The following is a 23,846-nucleotide window of genomic DNA, read 5'->3' as shown; positions in this document are numbered from 1 at the left end:
ATTGATTTTTAAAGGGTGATTTTTCACTTAGTAAGATAGTGATGACAACGAAATTACTTAAGTGAGATAAGTGTACCATAATACGTATTGATACTGAGAAGAATTTAAATTAAATTTTGTAGTTAGTGTGCGATTAAGTTAGTATATGAGTGCTTTGTTATAAGTTCATACGACAGAGGATCTGACATATGTACCGATGTATGTGATACAATTGGAAGTTGACACTATTATCGGAAAAAAAACTCTGAATTTTATTATATACAAGGTGGGTTCCAAAGTAAATAAAACTTTTTGAATTTAGTGCCCCCTGGTGGCACTAATGTCGACTGGTGCGTTAGAATCTGCTATCTTTATCGATTGTCCAGTGAGAATTTCATGACATTTCATTGATTGGAAGTGAAGTTATTGCGTTTTAAGTGTCATTATGTTTGTGTTATCGGTACGAAAATGAGCTTCGAACAAAGAGCCAACATTACATTTTGTTTTAAAATTGGTAAAACTTTTATGAATGCACGAGTTGTTTCAACGTTTTCAAAGTGTTCGTGAGGACAAAAATGACGATCAACATGTGGGGCAATCAAAAACCATGATCACGGGAAATTCCATCGAAACTGTGCGTAAATTCATCAAAAATCAGCCGAAGTCATTATTAAAATTCATGTAAATGGAATTGAACATCTCCACACAAATTGACTGACGACCAAAAATTGCTCAGAATCCAACATTCGAAGAACGATTATTTGGGCATAAATCACATTTTAACCATTAACCACTCCGCATATTCACCTGATATGGCATCGTGCGACTTCTTCCCTTTCGGAAAAATGCATTTACCCATGAAAGGAAAGCGTTATGCAGTCCTGGAGACCATTCAAAAGGCTTGCACCGACATACTGGCGGCCAATACCGGCCAACTAGCTAAAACACTCGTTCGCCATGATTTTGGATCGTGCAAAAAGCTATATTGAAACAGAAGGAGACTATTTTGAATATATGTAATAAATTGATTTTGCCGAAAAAACCATTTGTTCTGTTTTTTTTTAAGTCCTTTTTACTTTGTATATCTCACAGATTGAAGGATACTTTTCATAAAAAGCTGGCCAATGGCACTGAAGAATTTAAAGAGTATTAGTCCGATTTCGACAATTTTCAGACGTGAGGTGACAAACCTTAAGGACACTTTTTGTGCATAGTTCATTGCGGTAACTTGGTGCACTGCAAACTGAAAGCGTCATAAAAAATTCAAAACTATTGACGTAGTTGAAATCATATTTCGCACATTTTCTTTAGTCAAATAGTTTTTGAGATGTACACTTAAAGGTGGGCGCTACCAGGCCGTTGTTCAATTTTTACACCCACTCTTAGGGATACATATATCTTGGCTATGAAAATACTTCTGACGTTTTCATTTAGTGAGGTATCGCACACATACTACTTTCCAACATATCCGTTGTTGGTCATTCATACTTTGATGTCCTCTACCAATTTACAGTTTCGTATTTTAATTTTCGTGAGCATTTCAGTAGTCCGATCCCACCATGTCTCACATGGAATTCAATTCGTCTCGTCATTCTGATCTATAATAATACAGACCAGACATGTAAGTGAGAACAATTAAAATATCTCAAGGATAAAGTAAACAATTACTATTGTTATATATCACCTAATATATGGAAATTAATTTAACAACAGATCCACCATTATCTAAACCAATATTTCCAATCAAGATAAAGTTAGGTCTCGTTATTTGACTAATTCCATGTTTAACCGGGTTTCTAAATTCACACACTACAATTAATTAAATTAATATTATATACCCCAACTGTCCTTTTAAATTTACAACTGAGTATATGTATGTGAATTAAAATAATATTTTATTGAATGTCTTTAAATAAAAATACATAATAATTTAAGTAGGCGTGTAAAGGTAATGGGATATCATTTTCTGTTATTTTTTAGAATCACAAATATTCGCATGCCATCAATATCGATCCGTCTTTGTTGTGTCGGCTTCAACTTGCAAGGCTTCCTTTGTGGCGCAACGATTTCCCACCGCCGTAAAACCAAATACAAATAGCTTGTCTATTTGCCTCTGTAAATTTAAGTAAACGTAATGAATGTTGTACGTAGCAATGAAATTTAACATTAAAATGTTAAACATCAGAAAACGATGGCAATTTCATAAGATTCACCGTAAAAAGAAATTCGTACAAAAGTATTTTTACAGCTCTTCGTTCGGTTGTATGAACAAAGTTAACTAACAGTTAAGCCCTGCCACGGAATCAATAATCGATATCCGTCTAATGTTACCTTCCATATTCGACAAGTATGAGGCATAGAAATAAAAAACTCAAGACAAACGAAGCTAGTTAGTCAGTCAAAACGGTTTACACATCAGTTTAGGCGCTATTTTCATTTGGATAGTTCGAGCTCGTCCGCGAGCTCTTCGAAATTTTCCTCTATTATTCGACTTTAAATTCCTAAATAGTTATCACTATACAAGTATATTATATACAATGAACTGAAAAGACAGTTGCAGCAAGTACATACGCGCATAAATATCACATCGGAGTTATTTATTGAACTTATGTTTTTAAAAATATCCCTACGGTGAAAGTAACTAAACTTTAAAACATCTAAGGCTTGAATACTAAATTTGAAAATGGTGCAAATTAACTCTGGCAGTGGCGGTAAGTGACCTTCAGTTCGTGGGCACTCAAATTAATTGCAATGCCTTTTACATATCCGAGAATAAAAACGACCGTTAACTTTGAGATAGCAATTCAAACTACAACAACGCTGTGAATTGATTATAAATGTTAAAATAATTAAAAAAAACAGAACTGCAAACCTAAACAATTTTTCGAGAAAATTATCAATGTCTTGTTGGAAATTCGGTGTAGCAAAATGTATTCTGTCAAGATATAACATTGATAACACAATATAAATATGTAAATTAAATAATTAAATATTAGTTTGCAACAGTCTCGCCATTATGTAAAGACTGTTGAAAGGGACTTTAATGTTTTTAATTTCTTAAATAAATGGCCATCGAATCAATTAGCATTTAAATGTTATTTACTTCAACCTAAGATTTTTATTTAAGACATGTAATGACATTATTTCCCCCCTCCGTGACATTGTAACCTTATTCACTCCTCGCTTCCAAACAAACAACTCTTCATATACCTATTAGTAAATCCATTGGTGCCTGAAGTAAACTTTATCGTGTTTTTTCTTTGTGTGAAGCACCTAAAGAACCACAACTTGACTGTCAAATAAAAATCAGTGCCTCGGTTTTCTGAATAAGTGAGTGAAGTAATAAAAAATATTCAACGACTTTCATAAGGGAATACATACATATATCTCTTGATCTCTTCGTTTAGTAGTATTTATAATTATCTCTTCAAAATTTTATATATGGAATATTTTTCAATGATTTATTAGTGTAAATAATTTTTGGAAATCCGAAAAATTTATTCTTAAACTTGAAAAATTAATATCGACTGTAAAATGAGTAGATCACAATTCTAAATTAAACAAAACATTACATTTAAAACATATTTTTAGTAGATTCAATAGTTCGCCGGGAGACAACGTTTATGTAAGCTCTTAAAAAAAATATATATTAATATCCATCAAGACAGTGGCGGATACGCAATGGTGGGTTTCGGCCTTCCGAGCGTTTATATATAGTATTTTGATCGCAACTTACCGATAAAGCACCAACTGCATTTTGGATATTTGTACCGAAGATTCGTTTCCCCACAATCTACCTTCAGATCAGAAAATTTACTCAGAACAAGAAAAAACGTTAACTTCGGTTGCACCGAAGCTAAATACCCTTCACAGGTGCATTTATGTTAGTAAATATGTGTTCAGTTGGTATGAAAGCTATATGCTATAGTAATCCGATCTCAATTTTTTCGGATATGATATTGTTACCTTAAGCAGTAATCCATGCCAAATTTCATGAAGATACCACGTCAAATGTAGAAGTTTCGTGAATATACGAGTATCTTATTAAATGTGAAAGTTTTCCATATAAGAACTTGAATCCGATGGTTCAGTGTGTATGAGAGAGAAATTACGTATACAAAATTTCAAAACTATATCTTAAAAACTGAGGGACTAGTTCGTATATATACAGACGGACACGGCTAAATCGACTCAGTTCAACATGCTGATCATTTACATATATAAAGTATATAGAGTCTCCGACCCTTCCTTCTGGGTTTTACAAACTACGTGACAAACTTAATACTGTGTATGCTATTGTTAGAATATGCAATATGAATTGAAACGTGCATGGTTCGACACTGAACACACGTCGAGCAATGTGCACAGCAATTCTATAGCCCCATGTGAAAGATCCAAACCGCCATTAATTAAATTAATATTAAACTGTGTATTTATGCCATCGGTTTTAATTAAAACAGTCTCTCAAATTTCAGTTTTTTATTACATTTCTAGAACTTTACCATAAGTTTGAGAAAGTCGTGATATGTATAGAAAAATATAATATTAGTTCATAATATGTATTATCATCTGCTGTTTCAAACAGTAATTTTTCAAAACGACCTTTTTGTAATACTGGAACCGCCTCAGCTTCAAGAAATAACTTAACAATTCTAAATTTAGTGACAATATTTATAATGTCTGCGCTTAATTTTTGAAGAGGAGTTTCCGATATTTCTTTCGAAAGCATCAACTGTAGATAGAAGTCTTGAGTGCTATGATTCAATAATATGTTATATATTTGTTGTTTCTAGTGAACAATGTATTTGACTTTTAGTAAAAAGTCATGAAACAAAGTAAAAGTTTTGCTAGTTTCCATTACTTAGCAAAATTTTCATTACTAATAATAATCGCAATAATCATGGATGATATTGGATAACTTATTATAAATACAGTCAAATACGCAAATATTTTCGATGTAAAAAATACTACATTGATATATTAAAGTAAATATATATAAAGTCAAATGAAACACATTAGTGTAGTCAAAATTTGCTAAGCAAGAGTTCCGTACTCAGATTTTAAAAGGTTAACAAATTTTAATATGATTTCAAATGGAAACGGCGGGGACAATAACTTCATTAAGTCTTATTTACTTATTTTTATTCACTTTTAAAATAAATGTGCGTGAATCAACGAACAAGTTTTAATAAAGTTTGATGTTATTTAAGATGATTCTTCAAAAACTGAGTTTAGGGCTAATCTTAGGGTTTCGAAAAAGGTCCAAAAATAATAATACCGCTCGATGTTCGGGGCTCTCGGACTTTAAACGCGTGACTACGCCAATCAAGAAGAAGTTATGACAACATTTATGTAAACATGAATGGGGAAAAATTAAAAAAAAAAAACGTTAATTACTTTTTTACGTATCAAAATTTTTTCATAATTCTAGTAGGGACGGCAACCATTGTGTTTAAGCCAGTGACAAAACGCATCTCATTCACCCAGCCATTTCTCCGACAGATATCATCAAAAAACTCCGAAAAAAATTGTTTATATGATCAAGATATGTAAACAAGATATCCGAAAAAATTGTTTATATGATCAAGATATGTGAAAAAAATTCTATTTTATTTTAGAAAAAATATGCCAAAAAACAGGGCAGATTACCCTACTGACCCCTTAATGATTTTTTCATAGAAATGACATAGAAGTTCTTTACTGCTTCGACTATTATGCTATTATATTAATAACATCTAGAGCACTTTTTTAAATATTAGATATTTTCGTAAAAAAACATAATCTAGTTTCTTACTTTTCGTGAGTCACAGTGCATCTCAAACTGCTCGCTACATTGGTTGTAAGCTTTGATACCAATTATTTTTATCGCATTTTTTATACCCTGAACAGGGTATATATTAAGTTTGTCACAAAGTTTGTAACACCCAGAAGGAAGGGTCGGATACCACATAAAGTATATATAAGTGATCAGTATGTCGAGCTGAGTCGATTTAGCCTGTCGGTATATATACGAGCTAGTCCCTCAGTTTTTAAGATATCGTTTTGAAATTTTGCAAACGTCATTTGCTCTACGAGAAGCTGCTCATTTGTCGGAACTGCCAATATCGGACCACTATAACATATAGCTGCCATACAAACTGAACAATCGGAATCAAGTTCTTGTATGGAAACATTTGACGTGGTATCTTCACGAAATTTGGTATGGATTACTGCTTAAGGTAACAATAAAATCTACAAAAAAAATTGTTAAGAACGAATTACTATAGCATATAGCTTTCATATAAACTGAACGAAAAGTTACTAACATAAATGCACCTATTTAGCTTCGGTGCAACCGAAGTTAACGTTTTTTCTTGTTTATTTAAACATTTTGTTTTCATTGCTCTTTTATGTTATTTAATTTTTTTCTATTTTTATCTAATACTAGCTGGCCTCACAGCCATTGTCCTGAGTGAAAATATGTGTTTTGAAATGAAAAAAAGTTTAATTTATCATTTCATTTTTTTTTAATGTAACGCAGTTTGATAAACAATATTTTTTGGTTTCTGTTTCGGTGTACAGAAAAGACTGTGTGTGAAAAACATAGCATTTCCATATTTATGTCACACACTTCTAGCGACTATCCTTGTGTCCTGTTTATCGTCATCTCAAATGCAATTTTCACTGGAAACGGAATACGTTTGAACTGAAATGGCAAATAGCTACAACTCAAAGGAATTCGTAGAATCAAGTATTTTGCCTCCTTGTATTCGATAGCAACGCCAAAATCAGTCGGGTTCCATTATACAGTTTCGGAGCATGCGGATTGCGAAACATAATAACGACAGATCCTACTTTGAGACGCCTAGTCAAAGAATTTAGAAATTCCACTGTATAATTTACGGCGACGTCTTCATTGTCAAGACGATCGATCGATTTGTATGAGCACAAGTCTATCGGAATTTGACTTTGAATCTTCCAGTTTAAGTCAACAACATCGGTATTTTTGGCTGCTAACATTTCGCGTGCACTTAAGGAATCATAGTTACGATAATTTGGCCAATGCCCGAACATTCGTGATGAGTTCATCTTTCGTGAATTGATAAACGGCAGATGGAATTGACCCATTTGCAGTTCTTAGCGAATACGATGTAAAATGTCTTCGGCAATGTTAGTTTTGTTCATATCCCATAATTGACGCCGATTTGAAGGCTGTTATGTCGAAATGATTATCGCGAAAATATGCGATCTTTATTTGCATTCGTAGTTTAATTCCAGTGATTATAATGTTCCGTCAATTGAAATATCAAGGCATTTCCGAATAGAATAATGTTCTCGCAAACGGATCACTGACGCAAGTTGAGCAAAACTCGTAAATGTTAATTTTGTTGCTGGCGGTGTTTCCACTGGTTGTACTGTATTCTCTGGGTTGAAATACACTCATTGGTCATTCTCCAAACTAACTGCGAGATGCAAAAGTAAATATTATACAAAGCGCTTTGTTGCAGTTCACGTATCGACCGTATCGTTCAAGACCAATACCCGCCATGTTACTTCCTTTGGTGTCGTACTTACAAATTATCGATTTCACCAAACTTCAATACTCAACATTGATATGAGTTTTGAATGTGAATTAGACAATAGTGGGGAATATAGTACGACCATGTGTTGCCAACTTCAATACTCACTCTTCTAAATTAAATGCTGAATGTTCTGCCATTGTTATCTGGTGAGCGACGCCGATAGAGTGGATATTCATCATTTCCAGTTTGTGTTTCCGAAAGAAAAGTATCACTATCCAGCATTTCGTGCATTTATTGTCAGACATACAACCCGAAGTGGGACTGTAGTGTCCGCAAGGTCCATGCACCATATTGGTTTTCACCACTTCGTATAATACTGGATCTTTCTCTGGATCAGGAGTACATCTAGCATCTAACAGCACCACATATACGTTGCTTCAAGATAAAGTGCATCAAACACCGTAACTATTGTTTGAATAGTCATGCTGTGACATCGTGACGATCGCTTGCTGATAGCCCGCGATCCATAATTCCGCACGTATGTAATCACATCCTGGGAGTACTTCTTGACTTGCCTTACTTTGAGCTGCCAATGGATGTTGATGCCAAAAAGAACGCCGACCGATATTAGCGCGACCTCTTCGTGGCATCGTAACAAATTGCAATCTGTAATTGATCACTTTGTGTGGAACTCATTGTTTCTTGCTGGCTATGTGACGGGCTTTCCCATCTTAAATGTGCGGGACTGACAGGCAGGATATTGGATTCTATTCTTAATAGTAAGTGCTTGCGCTGGTCTAAAATACAGACCGACAGAAATTGAGTTATTTAAAGTCTTTAGGCCGACGCTCACTAATTTTAAGGAGATTGGCAGTGAACTTAAACCCTTACCGAAAAATTTATTCACTATGAAATGTTCAAAAACATTCCTCTAAACGTCCAACTGATGAAGAGACCATTGCATCTTTTTTAAAAAGAATACCCCCACCCAACATTGACCTCAACAATATTTCTCCCCTTGTCCTCATGGAGAGAAGGTTTCGTCTGCCCAGAATACAGAGAAAACTTTGACTGAACATGGTAAGCGAAAAACTTCTTAGGGTCTGCCTCCAAATAACTATAAGTCAGGTAATAAAAATTTAGTTGTAATACCGCGGAAAGAGTCAATTTTCATATCAAGACTTGCTGCGGATACCACAGTGGATAACATAAGGTGACATCCTAAAATTTAATTTCAAATAGTAGGAGGTGGTGTCCTGTTTGCTGTTAATTCTTCAATTCCTTCTGAAGAAGTCGATATTCCGCTAATATTTGCGCTAATAGTGGTCATATCTACTTAATTTTATCTTATATACTGCCTCAATCGGACTTATTTGTATATATGCTGCAAACTTCTTTAATAAATAATGGCTAATAATACTGATTCCATGATTGATTTGGGATATTTCAATTTACCGTGTGTATCATGGAAATCTATTGCTGATTACATCATTCCTATTAGTATCCGTTAATTTTTTTTTTTTTTTGTTAGATAAATTGTCGGAGTTGGGTCTTAACCAAATTAATTTAATTTCAAACGAGTTTGGTAAGTCCTTAGATCTGATTTACGTTGATATCGCTTCAATGTTCTCTGTTGTCCGATGTGATCCTCTGGTTCGGCCTGAGGACTCGTATCATCTTGCTTTGGAAATTAAAATCAAGACCTTTGTTCTCGGTCAAACTTTGCAAAAGCTAATTTTAGGAAGATTAATTGCGAACTTTCTAATGTAACTTGGCCAGATTACAGTGGCAATATTGAGTTTAGTGCATCGCATTTCAAAGAAACTATTTGAAATTTATTTGAAAAATATGTTCCGAAATGTGTTGTTAGTCATGAGTTCTAATTTATGATTTCGAGAGAGTTACGTAAATTAAAAAATAGAAAATCTCGTGCTTTTAAACTTTTTAATCAAACTGGTTTAGTGTTTGACTATACAGAATATTCTAAACTATGTCGACAATTTGCTGAACTTAACAAAATATGTCATAAAAATTATATAAACAAAGTAAACAATAATATGATACGTAATCCAAAATTGTTCTATGGTTTCGTCAACTCCAAACGCCAGATTTCTTATTTTCCGTCCGTGATGAAGTATAAGTCTACTACAAGTATGTCCAGTGACAATCACACAATATCTGATATGTTTTTTTGGTTCAATTACTCTTCAAAATCTCTAAAAATTGCTCCGCATCAGCACAAGTTATGTCCGATTTATGTAATTAATGCACCCACCATTTCCGAAGCAGACGTCTTATATCATTTAAATATGTTAGAACAGTCATATAATTACGGCATAAATATGATTCTCTCATACTTTCTTAAAAAATGTGCGAAATACATATACCAATCATAAACAAAAATATTTAATGCATCTCTTAAACAAGGCATATTGCCATCTATATGGAAAAAGTCATTTATAATTCCTTTGCATAAGAGTGGATTTAAATCATCCATTGAATACTATTGGGGATAAGCAAAGTTGTCAGATTTCTTCACTAATTTCTTGTTTTCAGCACGGTTTTCGTAGAGGGAAGTCTACAGTAACTTATGGGAGAAAAGCATGCTGATGTTATATATACCGATTTTATTACAGCTTTTGATAAAGCAAATCATTTAATTCTTTTGAATAAACTTGATCGTCTTGGTTTTCAACCAATATTTCTAAAATGGGTTGCTTCTTATATTAGTAATAGAACTCAATAAGTTATATTTAACGATACTTTTCCTGACTTAATCAATGTTCCTTCAGGCGTTCCTAAAGTAGACATCTTGGTCCAATTCTGTTCTTGTTATTTAATAATGACATATCATCTGTTATTAAGTATTCAAGAGTTTTATTATATGCTGACGATGTAAAACTTTTTAAAACATATACTATACTTCAAACCTAATTTTCTGGTGTTTTAGAAATGACAGGCCATTGAACTTTAAAAAATGTAAAACGAAGTGCTTTTCACATAGATCTGTTGACCCTACTTCATACGTAATACAAAAATTTCGGTTGGAGCAAGTATGCAGTTTTGTTGGACCCCAAGCTCATTTTTAATCTTCACGCATTTTCCACAGTTTTTAAAGCTAAAGGTGCTCTTAGTTTTGGTAAACGTTGGTCTAAAGAATTTAGAGATCCGCTAACCACAAAAATTCTTTTTACATCTTTAGTGAGGCCTATATTAGAGTATGCTTCTGTGGTTTGGAACCCTAGTTGTAAAGTTAGATCAGGAGAAGTTAGAGTAAGTTTAAAAACAATTTTTACTTTTTGCATTGCATTCCATGTTAAATATTCCCCCTTATAATAACCGCATAAAACTTATAAATCTCCTTACACCCGCCAGTCTCAGGGAAATGCTTGGTATAATCTTCTTGCCTATTATAATATTTCTTGTAAAACTCATGAATGGGTCAGTCTGTAGTCCATCTCTCTCTTATATTAATTTAACGTTCTCACTCGCTCTATCAGGCAATTTAGACCTTTACTTTTAAAAATTTCTAGAACAAATTTCTTGGCATCTTCATAACTATAACTTTAGCTCTAACACGTAATCAAACTCGTTCAATGCTAGTGGATCCCTCTCTCAGAAATTTTTCAGTCTCCCTGGTGTTTTAGATTTTTAATTTAATGTAAATTAAAAATATATAATTTTTGTTTCAGATCACATTCACACAGTAACTTTGGATAAAACCGGAAAGAAGTCATTTGGAATTTGTATAGTTAGAGGAGAGGTGATTAATTGAACAATTTCAATGCCAATAAACTTAACTCCAATTGCTTATATCTTAATTTCAAAAGGTTAAAGACTCACCAAACTCGAAAACGTCCGGAATTTTTATAAAAGGTATAGTCCCAGACAGCCCTGCCCACTTGTGTGGGAAACTAAAGGTGATTGTAATATCGAAATGTTGTATCTCCTACTGAATGATAACTGATAACTTTTAGGTGGGAGATCGGATATTGTCGTTAAACAATAAGGATGTGCGAAACGCTACAGAACAGGCGGTTATCGAGCTAATTAAAGATGCTGGCATCAAAATAAATCTAGAAATTCAAACTTATGGGAAGGTATATTTAGGTCTTTAATAACACCTAAACGATTCGTAAATGTTTCTTTGCAATTAAATAGGATGAGAAGAAAACGTCGGAACGTGATCAACGCAACGAAAATGGTTATGCGCAAGCCAAAGCAAAATTTGCCCCAGGTGCGTATACATTTACAAATTTGAAGTTTGCGAAAGTTATTTTAAATTATTTGAAAATAAGTAATTATGGAATCATATTTCTTTAAGAACCGCCGATGTCGGCGAATAAAAGTTCGGCTCCTAAAGAAACCCCGCGAAATCCCGCGTTTTCCGCTTCCATTCGCCAGAAACCAGCTTCGAATTTTACAACCAATGATGAGGATGACGAGGACACACGAGATATGACTGGCCGAATTCGAACAGAATCTGGATATGAGGTAATATAACTCATGCTTAATTGACTTACAGGAAACAATTACATTTCGTTACTCCAATTAAAGAAGCTACCACTTCTTCCGAACTATTAAATTTTATTATTGACTGCTTCTTTTGAAAATATTTACATTTGAAACAAGTAGGGAAGGGCTAAGTTCGGGTGTCACCGAACATTTTATACTCTCGCATGATAAAGTGATAATCGAGATTTCAGGCGTGGTTGTGAACCGATTTCACCCATATTTGGTACATGTCATCAGAGTGTTAAGAAAATATTATATACCGAATTTTAATCGGTGGAGTACTTCCTGAGATATGGTTTTTGGTCCATAAGTGGGCGACGCCACGCCCATTTTCAATTTTTAAAAAAAGCCTGGATGCAGCTTCCTTCTGACATTTCTTCCATAAAATTTAGTGTTTCTGACGTTTTTTGTTAGTCGGTTAACGCACTTTTAGTGATTTTTAACACAACCCTTGTATGGGAGGTGGGCGTGGTTATTATCCGATTTCGTCCATTTTTGAACTGTATATGGAAATGCCTAAAAGAAACGACTCTATACAGTTTGGTTGACATAGTAGTAGTTTTCGAGATATGTACAAAAAAGTTAGTAGGGGCGGGGCCACGCCCACTTTTCCAAAAAAATTACGTACAAATATGCCCCTCCCTAATGCGATCGTTTGTGCCAAATTTCATTTTAATATCTTTATTTATGGCTTAGTTATGACACTTTATAGGTTTTCGGTTTCCGTCATTTTGTGGGCGTGCCAGTGGGCCGATTTGCCCATCTTCGAACTCAACCTTCTTATAGAGCCAAGAAATACGTGTACCAAGTTTCATCATGATATCTCAATTTTTACTCAAGTTACAGCTTGCACGGACGGACGGACAGACTGATCACTTTGGTATATATAACCCTATATCTGACTCTTTTAGTTTTAGGGCTTACAAACAACCGTTATGTGAACAAAACTATAATACTCTCTTTAGCAACTTTGTTGCGAGAGTATAAAAATTGTAGATATATTTTCTCTAAAGTTGGAATTTTAATTTTATAGATTTCACTAAAGTCTTTAAATATGTATTTTTTTACAATCGATGTGACTTTGGTTCAATTTAGTTCTCAGTTCACCACCTTTAGTTAGGAGTTAGTCAAAAACTCCCTGACTGTATAAGTATTTCTTCTTAGCTAGCAACAAGTTGCCATATTGAAAGCTGTTTGATTTAGCATTTTAATTTTTAATTTAACACTTACACATAATAAATTATTATAGATTGATCGAGCGTCCGCCGGAAATTGCAAACTCAATAAACAAGAGAAAGAACGAGACAAAGAACAACCCGATGAGTTCGGATACACAATGGGTATGAAGATGAATATTTATTTAGGATTTTCTCGGATTTGGATGTATATGTGAATATTTTATTGTCACAGCGAAAATCAAGAAACGTTATAATTTAATGAAAGATTTGCGGAAAATAGAAGTGACGCGCGCGCCGAATACCTCACTAGGATTGGCCTTAGCCGGCCACAAGGATAGAAGAAAAATGGCTTGCTTTGTAGCTGGAATAAATGCCAATGGCCTATTAGCTTCGTTGGATATAAAACCGGGCGATGAGATACTCGAGGTGAACGGAAATGTTTTACAGAACCGTTGCCATTTGAATGCCTCAGTGATATTCAAAAACATCGACACCGAGAGAATTATCCTTGTAACATCACGCAGAAAAGACAATGATGAAGGTATATCGGTAAAGCCCATAAAGAAGTTCCCCAAGGAAGTCGATGATGTAAGTGGCAATATAAACTGATAGTTCAAATACAGACTGACTTCTAAAATGTATCATAGCAAAGTTTAAACATGTACACTTTGTGCAAAAGAAATATTATGAAACAAGGGTGAAACTTATCTTATCACTGATGACTTAAAGTTTTACCATGGTTATGGTTTTGTTATTCTTACATTTTAGTCAACGTTTGTGAAGCCAGTTTATATATACATATATATATATATGTATGTATATAAGCATGTGTTAACTTTTGAATAATATCTACTCGTGTTATTTTCTTAATCTTTTGCAGACCAAGTTTTTATTTGATTTATATCCCAATGCCCGTTCAGTACAAGTTAAAAAGGAAGGATTTTTAGGAATTATGGTTATATATGGAAAACATGTCGAAGTGGGCAACGGCATATTCATATCCGATTTGCGTGAAGAATCCAATGCAGTAGCGGTAATATATTGCTTAGTCTTATCTTTTTTATTTGTACAAATAAATCAGTAATACACATCCTTACAGGCTGGAGTAAAAGTCGGTGATATGTTATTAGCTGTAAACAAAGATGTCACTTTGGAATCAAATTACGATGAGGTATTTTTGAAATTAATAGCTTTTAAATATCGGAAGCAAAAAAAGTGGTTTTTCTATTTCACTACAAAAATGAAGATTTATATTATATGTATTATCATTATGACTTGTCAAATGGACAAAAACCATTTGATAATAAAATAACGATTCCGTCTTGCTAAGTCACTTTCTTACTGCGGATTTCACCCTTTTATGTTCCTATTCAGTTGGGTCGCTATAGCTTACTCACGTTAATGGCTTTCCATAGGATTTATATTATATTATACAGTCTAGGCTATAAAAGTTTAATGAGATCATATGTCTTAACAAAATAATAAAAAATTTCATTTTAAGTATTATATCATTATCATAGCGGAGTCAATGTAAAGTTAATTTTAAACTTTCTTGAATACTTGAGAAATATTGTATGTACGAATCACATATTCTTGAAAATTATGTATAATGTTTTAAACTCAGCTATTTTTCTGGCTCATATTCAGCGTGGTTAGCCATACATACATGCATACATATGTACCTGCAGATAGAGAAATACAAGTAAATCAGAAAAAACTTTATAAACTTACAAATACTTTCAATATTTTAAGGCCGTCGCACTAATAAGGCGCGCTGAGGGTATAGTAACACTTGTTTTGTTGACTCTAAAATCGGAGGAAGCTCTCAAGGCCGAAAAAGAGGCTGCAGAAAAGAAAAAAGAAGGTTTGCATTTTTTCCATTCAGAAATTTTATTGTCTTCCAACCTTGGTTATTAAAGAAAGAAAATTTAAACCGGTAACATTTATAATCCAAACAGAAGCAAAAATAGAAGCTGAAAAACCACAGGATCCTTCCGTGGCGGAAATCAAAGTCAACAAGAAAATACTTATTGAACTGAAAGTTGAAAAGAAACCTCTTGGAGTCATAGTTGTTGGAGGCAAAAACAACCATGTCAAGGTAAGCATTCTAAGTCATGATTGCTGATACGTGGAGTTGCTCAAAGATTTTCTTCTTTTTGTATTCTTAAAACTATTTCTCCTCTTTCTATGACACGATTTAAGACTGATTTCGTAAATTAACGGATTTACCCATTCATTCTTTGAGCGACAAAGATTTCAGAAATTTTCTACCACTTTTTCACACCATATTCCATTTACATGCGAAATTTCCAGGTTAATGACGTAAAATTAACGACCAAACGGGTAGAAACAGAGGAACTGCATCTGAAAATCTGATTAATGCCATTAATCCGTTATATTATTTGCTACACATTTAAACCTGTTATTTACTTGTTACATTAGGTATACTAGATATCAGTCTTTTACAGAGTTCAGTTCGAAAATTTTAGAAGAGGCGCGGAATGGCCATATTTAGGTAAAGTTTTTGTTAATGTGGGATTAGGAATGTTCGAAGCCCGTCGATACCTATTATGTCCGCAATTACTGAAAATGATAATATTCGCATCCGTTTCCAATACATAGGCCATATACATTAACGAGTTAGTAGTTGATGTTTCGTTATTGAAACGGAATAAACCATTCTCCAAAAAATTTTTAAGAATGTAGCCTAGTTGACAGTCCTCTGCTGGACAAAACTCCGGGTCCATTCCGGATATGTGCACGCGGTTGTCTTAGTAGCCATATCGGTCAATATCTTCCCAAGGAATCAAAGGCGGGCAAATATCTTCAGACGCATAAGGTTTGTAAGTTAAATTCACCCTGAAAACACACTGCCTCAATTTTATTAAAATACCTCATACATTTGCTGATACATGCGATATAAAGTCAACTGGAAGTTCAAAAATCTTTCTATTAGATATAAGGGGGCAAAATTTCTTCTCTTCTTTTCTTATTGATCCGATTCAACTCATTCTTGACGGAATAGGCATACTCTTATTATTCATAATTATTTGGTCATAAGGTGACATACTTGAAGCGCACTATTTAAGCAAAAGTTAAATGTCGGATGTCATCAGAGCAATGCCTTGCAGCAGAGTTGCTCTGTATCCTCCTAACTCGTGATGGCTTTGAGTCCACCTCGGTGAGGTATAACACATGCAAAGGATGAAACCAACATACGACCTGCTCAGGCCTTAAGACTAATAGGGAGTGGACCACGAATTACGTTGGTCCGATGTTGCCAACGCAATACTGCGACGCTAGCCTCTACTGCTGTGCAATCTGCACATCTGCAACCCTGAGTAGCCAACAGAGGATCCCCACGGTCGCCAGGAGCTCAGGACAACATAGCTCCCCTCTGACTTGTTCCTCCCCAAACCTTCATCTCGCTCCATTCCTCGTGCGTGAACCACACACCAACAACTGGTTCCTCGCACAGTCTGTTTCGTGTGTCAGACCGTCATACGTCGGAACGTCACATCAGTCAAGTGCAATCCCTGCACTGGCTGGTGTCACTTCCAGGCGTGTTCCAGCCTGCGCACCACGCATGAGTGGAGTGAGTCGTACATTGCCCCACGCTGCAGAAGTCTGCCCCCCATAACACCGCACCATCGATAGCTTTAACAAAGCTAACTGGGTCGGCTTCACAGAATTCACTAAGAACAGAAATAAGGGAGCTCAATTTTGAGATTCGACGATTTTTAAAAAAGTATAAGCGGACGAAATGGATAGAGCACCTAAATTTCTGCAACATCTCCACCAGTGCCGGTAAACTTTGGGCTTCTGTCAAGGCTTTGTCTAACCCGAAGAGACATGATGACCGAATTGAAGTTCAATTTAATGGTCATGCCTCTTCGGACCCGCGAGCTATTTTGCCGGAAATTTACACTGCACCTTTCGGTAGACAAAACCAAGCGGTGTTAACCGACGGCTGCACAAAATTGCAGTCGATGGCGTCAAAATTCCGCCTGTCAATAATCCTAAGATTTTAGGTGTAATTTTGATAGTCTATGCTCCATCACTCCCCAAACGACCGCATCAAGAGGTCTTTTCTTACCTACGTCGACGACATTGAACAGTACGCCGACCGGACTTCGGACGCAACTAACTTCCTACAGGCCCTGACCGCCATTCACAGTGGAGCTATCAACACCTTCACTAACTCCTTTCCAGTAAATGGCGTTCTTGAAGTCAAATCACCACCCATCGCAGACGAAGAGCTCAAGTTGCCGCGAGAAAAGTGGCGACCCTAGCGCAGCTGCGTTCTGGATATTGTAGCAGGTTAAACTCCTACTTATCCACAATATACCCTGACATACCCAACGTATGTCCTGTATGCAAGAGTCTCCGCATGATACTGACCACCTCTTTGCATGCCCTACCAACCCCACCCATCTAACACCCTTTCCCCTTTGGTACGACCCCGTCGAAACAGCACGTTTTCTGTGCCTCCCGCTGGATGATGTCGGCGACAACCTGGATAACTCTTACCATCCTAACGGAGATTAATACTCCGTTAAAACAACAACAACATTATACTCTGTAGCAACTTGTTGCAAGAGTATAAATTGATAAACGTTTCTCCGGCTGATTTAAAAGACAAAAATGACTGCAAAAGTATCTAATTTTCGGCCTTAATCTGACTCAGCCGATCGTCCTTATTTAATCTTTAAATTTTAATCTATTCTATTTTGCAGACCGGATGTATTATAACCCACATCTATCCTGATGGAGCGATAGCAGCAGATAAACGCCTAAATATTTTCGACCATATAGTGGAAGTTAACAGCAAGCCAGTGAATTGCAGTGAAATGACGACGCTAAAAGTGCACCAAATATTCCACACAACGTACGAGAAAGTTGTAACATTCCAAGTATTCCGAGCTGACCCGTTGGAAGTGGAAAAGTTCAATGTTGAATTTATAAAGAAACCAGGAAAAGACTTGGGGCTTTCATTAGCACCAAATGATCGCGGCTGCACAATTTCCGAAATTGTAAGTTTTTTTACTGAAACTCAATATAAATATGCAATCATAAATGATAGAAATTTGGATTACAAATCAAGTAAAGTTATAAAATACTCAGATTCACAACGCCATGAATGGAAGAATGTAGTTGCTTAGAATTTTTAAGAATGTTGGATAGTTATATGAAATATTGAATTTTACTGTTTACAACTCGTTTTCAGATACCTTCTGGCTACGCTGAGATTGATAATAAGTTACAACGTGGTGATATCATAACCAAATTCAATGGCGATTCTTTGGAGGGGTGCACTTTCGAAATATGTTACGCCTTGTTCAAAGGAGCCAATGGAAAAATTTCACTGGAAATTACAAGACCTAAACCTACATGTCGCACTGAAGCGTCAAAATAATTCAAATAAAAAATATTTGTATATTACATTTATATGTAATTGAAATAAACAATGCGATATATTTTAGTTGGTATCATATCATTTATTTAAAACATTATGCGATTGAACTGGCATTAGATGCAATACGGGGCCACAAGTCAGCACATTCTTTCGCAACAGGTCCAGTGATAGCAGAACCTTTCATTTCACCTTTATTATTCACTATAACCCCCGCATTATCTTCGAAATATATGAAAACACCATCCCTCCTTCTGAATGGTTTACGTTGTCGGATAACAACAGCTGGCATAACCTTAAAAGAAAAAATTATAATTATTATTAAAAGGATATTTTTTTAATTTCCTACACTCTTTAATACATATAATGCGTTTTACATTTATTATTACCATATATACCAAATAATTATATTTGGACAATTTTTAATACCACACGGTATTAAAGTGTCTACAGTGACAATTTTACTCTTTTAGAAAAGAAGAAAAATCCATATTGAAAGGAACGCAATTTATGCAGAAATACATAATTGTGTCAGCTCTGTTTTTAATTTTAAAACATAATTAGCTTCGAATGTTTATTAAGGAAATAAGAACTATCATCAGGTGTACAAACAAGAAAGTGTATGGGTCCGATTGATGTACAATATATTAGCTTTATGTAAAAATGTACATATGGTATATGAGGAATTTTGCATTTCTCTTCATACAATAACGTTATTCTTCCAATTTTTGTTTTTCGCGTATATTAGCAAGTTTACGGCATTTTGTTGCTTTGAGCCTGAAACAACCTGTTTGAAAAAAATGAGAACGAAGTCAAAAAAGCGGTTTATACCCCGACACCGACATCAAATTTTCGGATCTGGGCTAAACAAGTGTTATTACCTTATAACATTCTTATCCCAGGGCGAATTTGAGCAAATGGGATGTTTAAATCATGGTTAATCCTTTAAAACCGAGATAGTTATAGACCAAAGGATAGTTATTAAAAATACATTTCAGAAAAAATATATGAGACAACAATTGGAAGTTATTTACACAATGATATTATTTCTTCTTTACTGGCGTAGACCCCGCTTACGCGATTATAGCCGAGTTAATAACAGCAATGATATTATCCTGCAAAAATTGGTCGCTGGAAACCTATAAGAGGAGGCACAAACAAACTTTCGATAAGCTTCTAGTAGATAGATAAGAAAAATGCCGATCTTTGCTAACCTAAACAAACAAAGTCCTTGATAAGTGCTGTACAGAAAAGTGGGTACTGTAAATTGCCAAAACATTTTTAGATAAACTTCTGTCAGTTGCTCACATTTTATGAACTAATGAGACATAATTTTTTCAGTTCAGTAAAGATCGATCTTATTTTTAAAGCGCAAAAACGAATGGCAATTAGTCATTCCTATTGGCGTTATCAACACTTAATGAAAATAAATTTGTATTCATTTTAAATGAATATAAAACACGAGCGCGATTATTTGAAGCAGTTGAAAATTTTAATGCCAGAATTGGATATACCAAAGCTTTAAGAGGGATAAAGATTCAGATAAAATGATGCTCTTGGGCGTTATCCTACTTCCTAGTCAAAAAGGATATTTCCATGGTATGGGTCAATCAACAGGATAATAACCCAACGCAAATCTCGAATAGATAACATGGTAGATTGGGCGGCATTAGACTGCTGCGCAAGTGCACTTGATATCTACAACGAAACAACGAGCGACATATTGTACTAACGTGTTTGATATCATTTACAGCAAGGTGAGCATTGCACTTGAATAGCAATGAATGCCAAAAACACAAACAAACTTAAGATGCTTGAAAGGCAATGCCATGTAAAACATTAACGTTATTGCCTAATAGCACATGCCGATTATATGTTTACAGCAAATGTTTAAAATATTTTCTATTATTAACTACTACTTAAATATTATGAGTCAATAATAAATAATAACAATATGCACAAATATAATGGAAAAATTTTTAAATGTTTTATTACACACATTGCAATATGACTTGAATTTAATTTCCTTTGCCTTTATTGTCTTTTCCTGTAGTTTTGAAACAATGAGTGGAAAGAAATTTGCCAAGCTTGTTATTGCAATTGCTTTTCTGTACTCACATGATGTGTTATGTTAAACAAAGGAATGACTTGAAGCACGGTCTTCGGACCTCTATCTAACCGAACAAAATCATATGACCGGATATAAAATAAAAGCAATGCTAAACCAAAAAAATTTTCAAAAATTATAAAAAAAATTGCCTGCGATTTATAGCAGAAACAGCCAAAAACGGTACTCCCTTCCTTTTCCTTCCTTAGCGAGCAAAATGTGTCAAAAGTTGAGCCCGTGGTAAAAACGCAGAAATCAGCCATCTTTGTTTGTTGTCATATGAACAGTGTTGCCATTGCTCAATACGCATACATATGTATATACTTTTGTACACATCTAAGTTGAGTATCCGCTGACACGGGCCACGGGTCTACGTTTTTGGCTGTTTGTGCTATTAGAATAGTATCCCCCCATTTCGAGGTTAAAATGGGTATGTACGGATAGAGGAGAGCCTACAGATCAAGAATATATGTATATATAGTTGCCGCTGACTTATGGTTCTTGAGATACTTCCATTTAAAGTTCAATAATCAACTATTTAAAATGCGTGTTACTTCCTCTGTAGGCACATGTCCATTTTATCCCGTGATGCCAAAGTTATCTTCAGCAATTCGGTGTTAAAATGGGTATGTACTGATAGAGGAAGTCCTCCAGATCAAGGATATGTATAAATATAATTGCCGCTGACTTATGGCTTTTGCAATTAAAGTTCAAAAAATCAACTATTTAAAATGGGTGTTTCTCGGATTTATAATGCATTTTACACTTACATTTTATACTTTTATATCCACTAACACTACACCAATTCGTTTCTTATCATTTATTTTATATTGAATAGAGCAAAAATAACTTTAATTCCATATCAAACTTTAGTTAAAATCCTTTTGTTCATAAAATAAAAAAGTGGTTGTAAACAAGCAAAAAATTAGTGTTACCATATTTTGTAATGGAATAAGAATAATAAAAAAGAAAGATTACGACGTCAAAACTAAATTCATTATCGTGTGATGAGTAATGTAAAATCTTTCAGAATTTTCAATATCTTGATAAATAAGGCTGCCAACGCAAAAATTAGTTCAACGCAAAAAAAATGAGTGTTGGTCCGACTGAGGGTTTTTTTTTAAGTGCGGCACGAACTGAGTACGCCCAGGTGTTGTTCCGACCGAGGGTTATTTTTTGAATCGCGACCGAAGGCCGCCAATGCAGAAAGGAATTCTATGCGGAAATATATATGTGACCTGGTCTACGAAAAGGTAGCTAACGTGCGAAAACTAGTTTTCTGGGAAACAGCTGTTAAAAATCTCATCTTCCATCCGAATCAACTAAAAAGTGAAAATTGATTTTTGGATTTTTAGATACCTAAGCCCCCTTTCCGTAGACCAGGTCACATATATATATAWCCTGTCATTATTATTTGTTTTCTTTCGGTACTTCTGTAAAATATGAACGCCAGGTAGCACTGATTTTTAGTTGGAATGAAACCCTTTGTTATTGTACGACCAAAAATTAATGAACAAAGTTAAATGTTTAATAAATTTTGCACCATTTAATATAAAATAAATAGTTAGAAACGATTTAGTGAAGCGTTAATGGATATAAAAGTTAAAACTATATCCATAAAATTCATTATAAATGGGAAAACACGCATTTTTAGTAGCTGAATTTTTGAACTTTAAATGCAAATATCTCAAAAACCATAAATCAGCGGCAACTATATATATACATTTTCTTAATCTAGAGGACCTCCTCTATCCGTACATACCCATTTTACCCCGAAATCCGGGGATGCTATTCTAAACTTTACCCCAAGCCACAATTTAGTGGAGTGTTATCAGATGTAAAATTTAAAATGTATTATAAATTGAAGTACGCCCTTTAAATTTTTGAATTTTCTAACTTTAAACGCAAATATCCCATAAACCCATTAGTCAGTGGCAAATATAAATATATCTTTGAAGAACCGCCCCTATCCATAACCCTGTAATCGGGGGATGCTAATCTAAAATTTTCGAAAAAAATTCACTCTACTCTAATTACCGAACCCGGTGTTGAATCCAAAACATTGTCGCAAGTGTAAGATAAAAATTATTCCGAGTAAATTACAAAATGCACACAAAACATATTATCATTTATAATTTCCTCTACAGACTCAAAATACTATTATTTCGAGAATCTAAGCCTAATTGGATTGATATGTAATACTTGTCATTCACTTTACAAGTTAAACCCTTTTCCTCAACTCTCAAGCATACTCTTATAGAATGAAATACACAAATTCACACAATTAATAAGGTGACTTTAATCCAAAAACTTACTTTCTTTCTTAGCTCAGGTTTACCCTTCTTCACTGTGGCTACAAACATATCACCTACACCAGCAGCTGGCAGACGATTCAAACGACCGCGAATACCATGTACAGCAATTACAAACAAATTCTTTGCGCCTAAAGTACAATTTAAAAATTAATGAGATTTAAACAGAATAAATAAAGGGTATCGAACCTGTGTTATCAGCGCAGTTCATCACGGCGCCCACTGGCAGACCAAGTGAGATGCGGAATTTTCCACCCGCGGTACCACCACGTCCTAAAACACACAATTGAAATATTGATTACTATACACTAGTACACATTTTTATAACAAATGTACACAATAATAAAATAAATATTTCGGTTAAATTTCACGATTTTTCCGGATTATTTTTACCTCTCTTCGACATTTTGCTGCTTGCTCGGTAAGAAAAGGAAGTAAAAGAAAGAGAGCGGTCAATTGGCAAGCAATGCTGCCAATTGTCACATCTGACATTTAATAAAAACACCAATAGCACACATTCAATCCGAATGCGGCATTGACAGCCAAATGTGGATGCTATTCTTGAATTGTTCTTATTTAACTAACGAATTTTCTGTTTACAAACAAAACGACTGATTTTGAAATTGTGAAACCAATTACTTTTGATAAATTGTTGTTTTTGGGCTTTGACAAAATCTTTGAATATCATTTCCGGGAATATATTTAATTTTTACCATCTTAATATTCGTTGAAAATATTCTATATATAATTTTAAAATTCCATATTTATGTAATTTGTGCATAAGCATTAAGCAAAAGCTACAAAAAAAAATTAAATCAATTTAAGATAAAGTGGAAATCA

At 34.5% G+C, this 23,846-nt stretch overlaps 2 protein-coding genes across 2 annotated transcripts; one reads left to right on the top strand and one right to left on the bottom strand.

Annotated features, from left to right (window-relative positions):
- The first annotated feature begins 2,377 nt into the window (after positions 1 to 2,377).
- Positions 2,378 to 18,656, top strand: LOC108965539 (inactivation-no-after-potential D protein). Its single transcript, XM_018928032.1, has 14 exons — positions 2,378 to 2,690; positions 11,174 to 11,244; positions 11,312 to 11,401; positions 11,459 to 11,581; positions 11,643 to 11,718; positions 11,806 to 11,975; positions 13,246 to 13,336; positions 13,407 to 13,762; positions 14,055 to 14,207; positions 14,274 to 14,345; positions 14,927 to 15,038; positions 15,133 to 15,272; positions 17,911 to 18,207; positions 18,402 to 18,656. Exons 1-14 carry the CDS (start codon positions 2,663 to 2,665, stop codon positions 18,588 to 18,590), a joined length of 1,968 nt encoding a protein of 655 aa, XP_018783577.1. The 5' UTR covers positions 2,378 to 2,662; the 3' UTR covers positions 18,591 to 18,656.
- Positions 18,650 to 23,507, bottom strand: LOC108965540 (60S ribosomal protein L23). The gene is made up of 4 exons (XM_018928033.1): positions 23,400 to 23,507; positions 23,196 to 23,279; positions 23,010 to 23,137; positions 18,650 to 18,882 (listed from the first exon to the last, which is right to left on the bottom strand). The coding sequence occupies exons 1-4, from the start codon at positions 23,410 to 23,412 to the stop codon at positions 18,685 to 18,687; spliced, it is 423 nt and encodes a 140-aa protein (XP_018783578.1). The 5' UTR covers positions 23,413 to 23,507; the 3' UTR covers positions 18,650 to 18,684.
- Positions 23,508 to 23,846: the final 339 nt, after the last annotated feature.

The sequence above is a fragment of the Bactrocera latifrons genome, unplaced genomic scaffold, assembly GCF_001853355.1.
Source record: "Bactrocera latifrons isolate USDA-ARS-PBARC rearing strain unplaced genomic scaffold, ASM185335v1 scaffold_141, whole genome shotgun sequence".
In the NCBI taxonomy this organism is placed as follows: domain Eukaryota; kingdom Metazoa; phylum Arthropoda; class Insecta; order Diptera; family Tephritidae; genus Bactrocera; species Bactrocera latifrons.
This window is presented reverse-complemented; position numbering and strand designations above follow the sequence as displayed.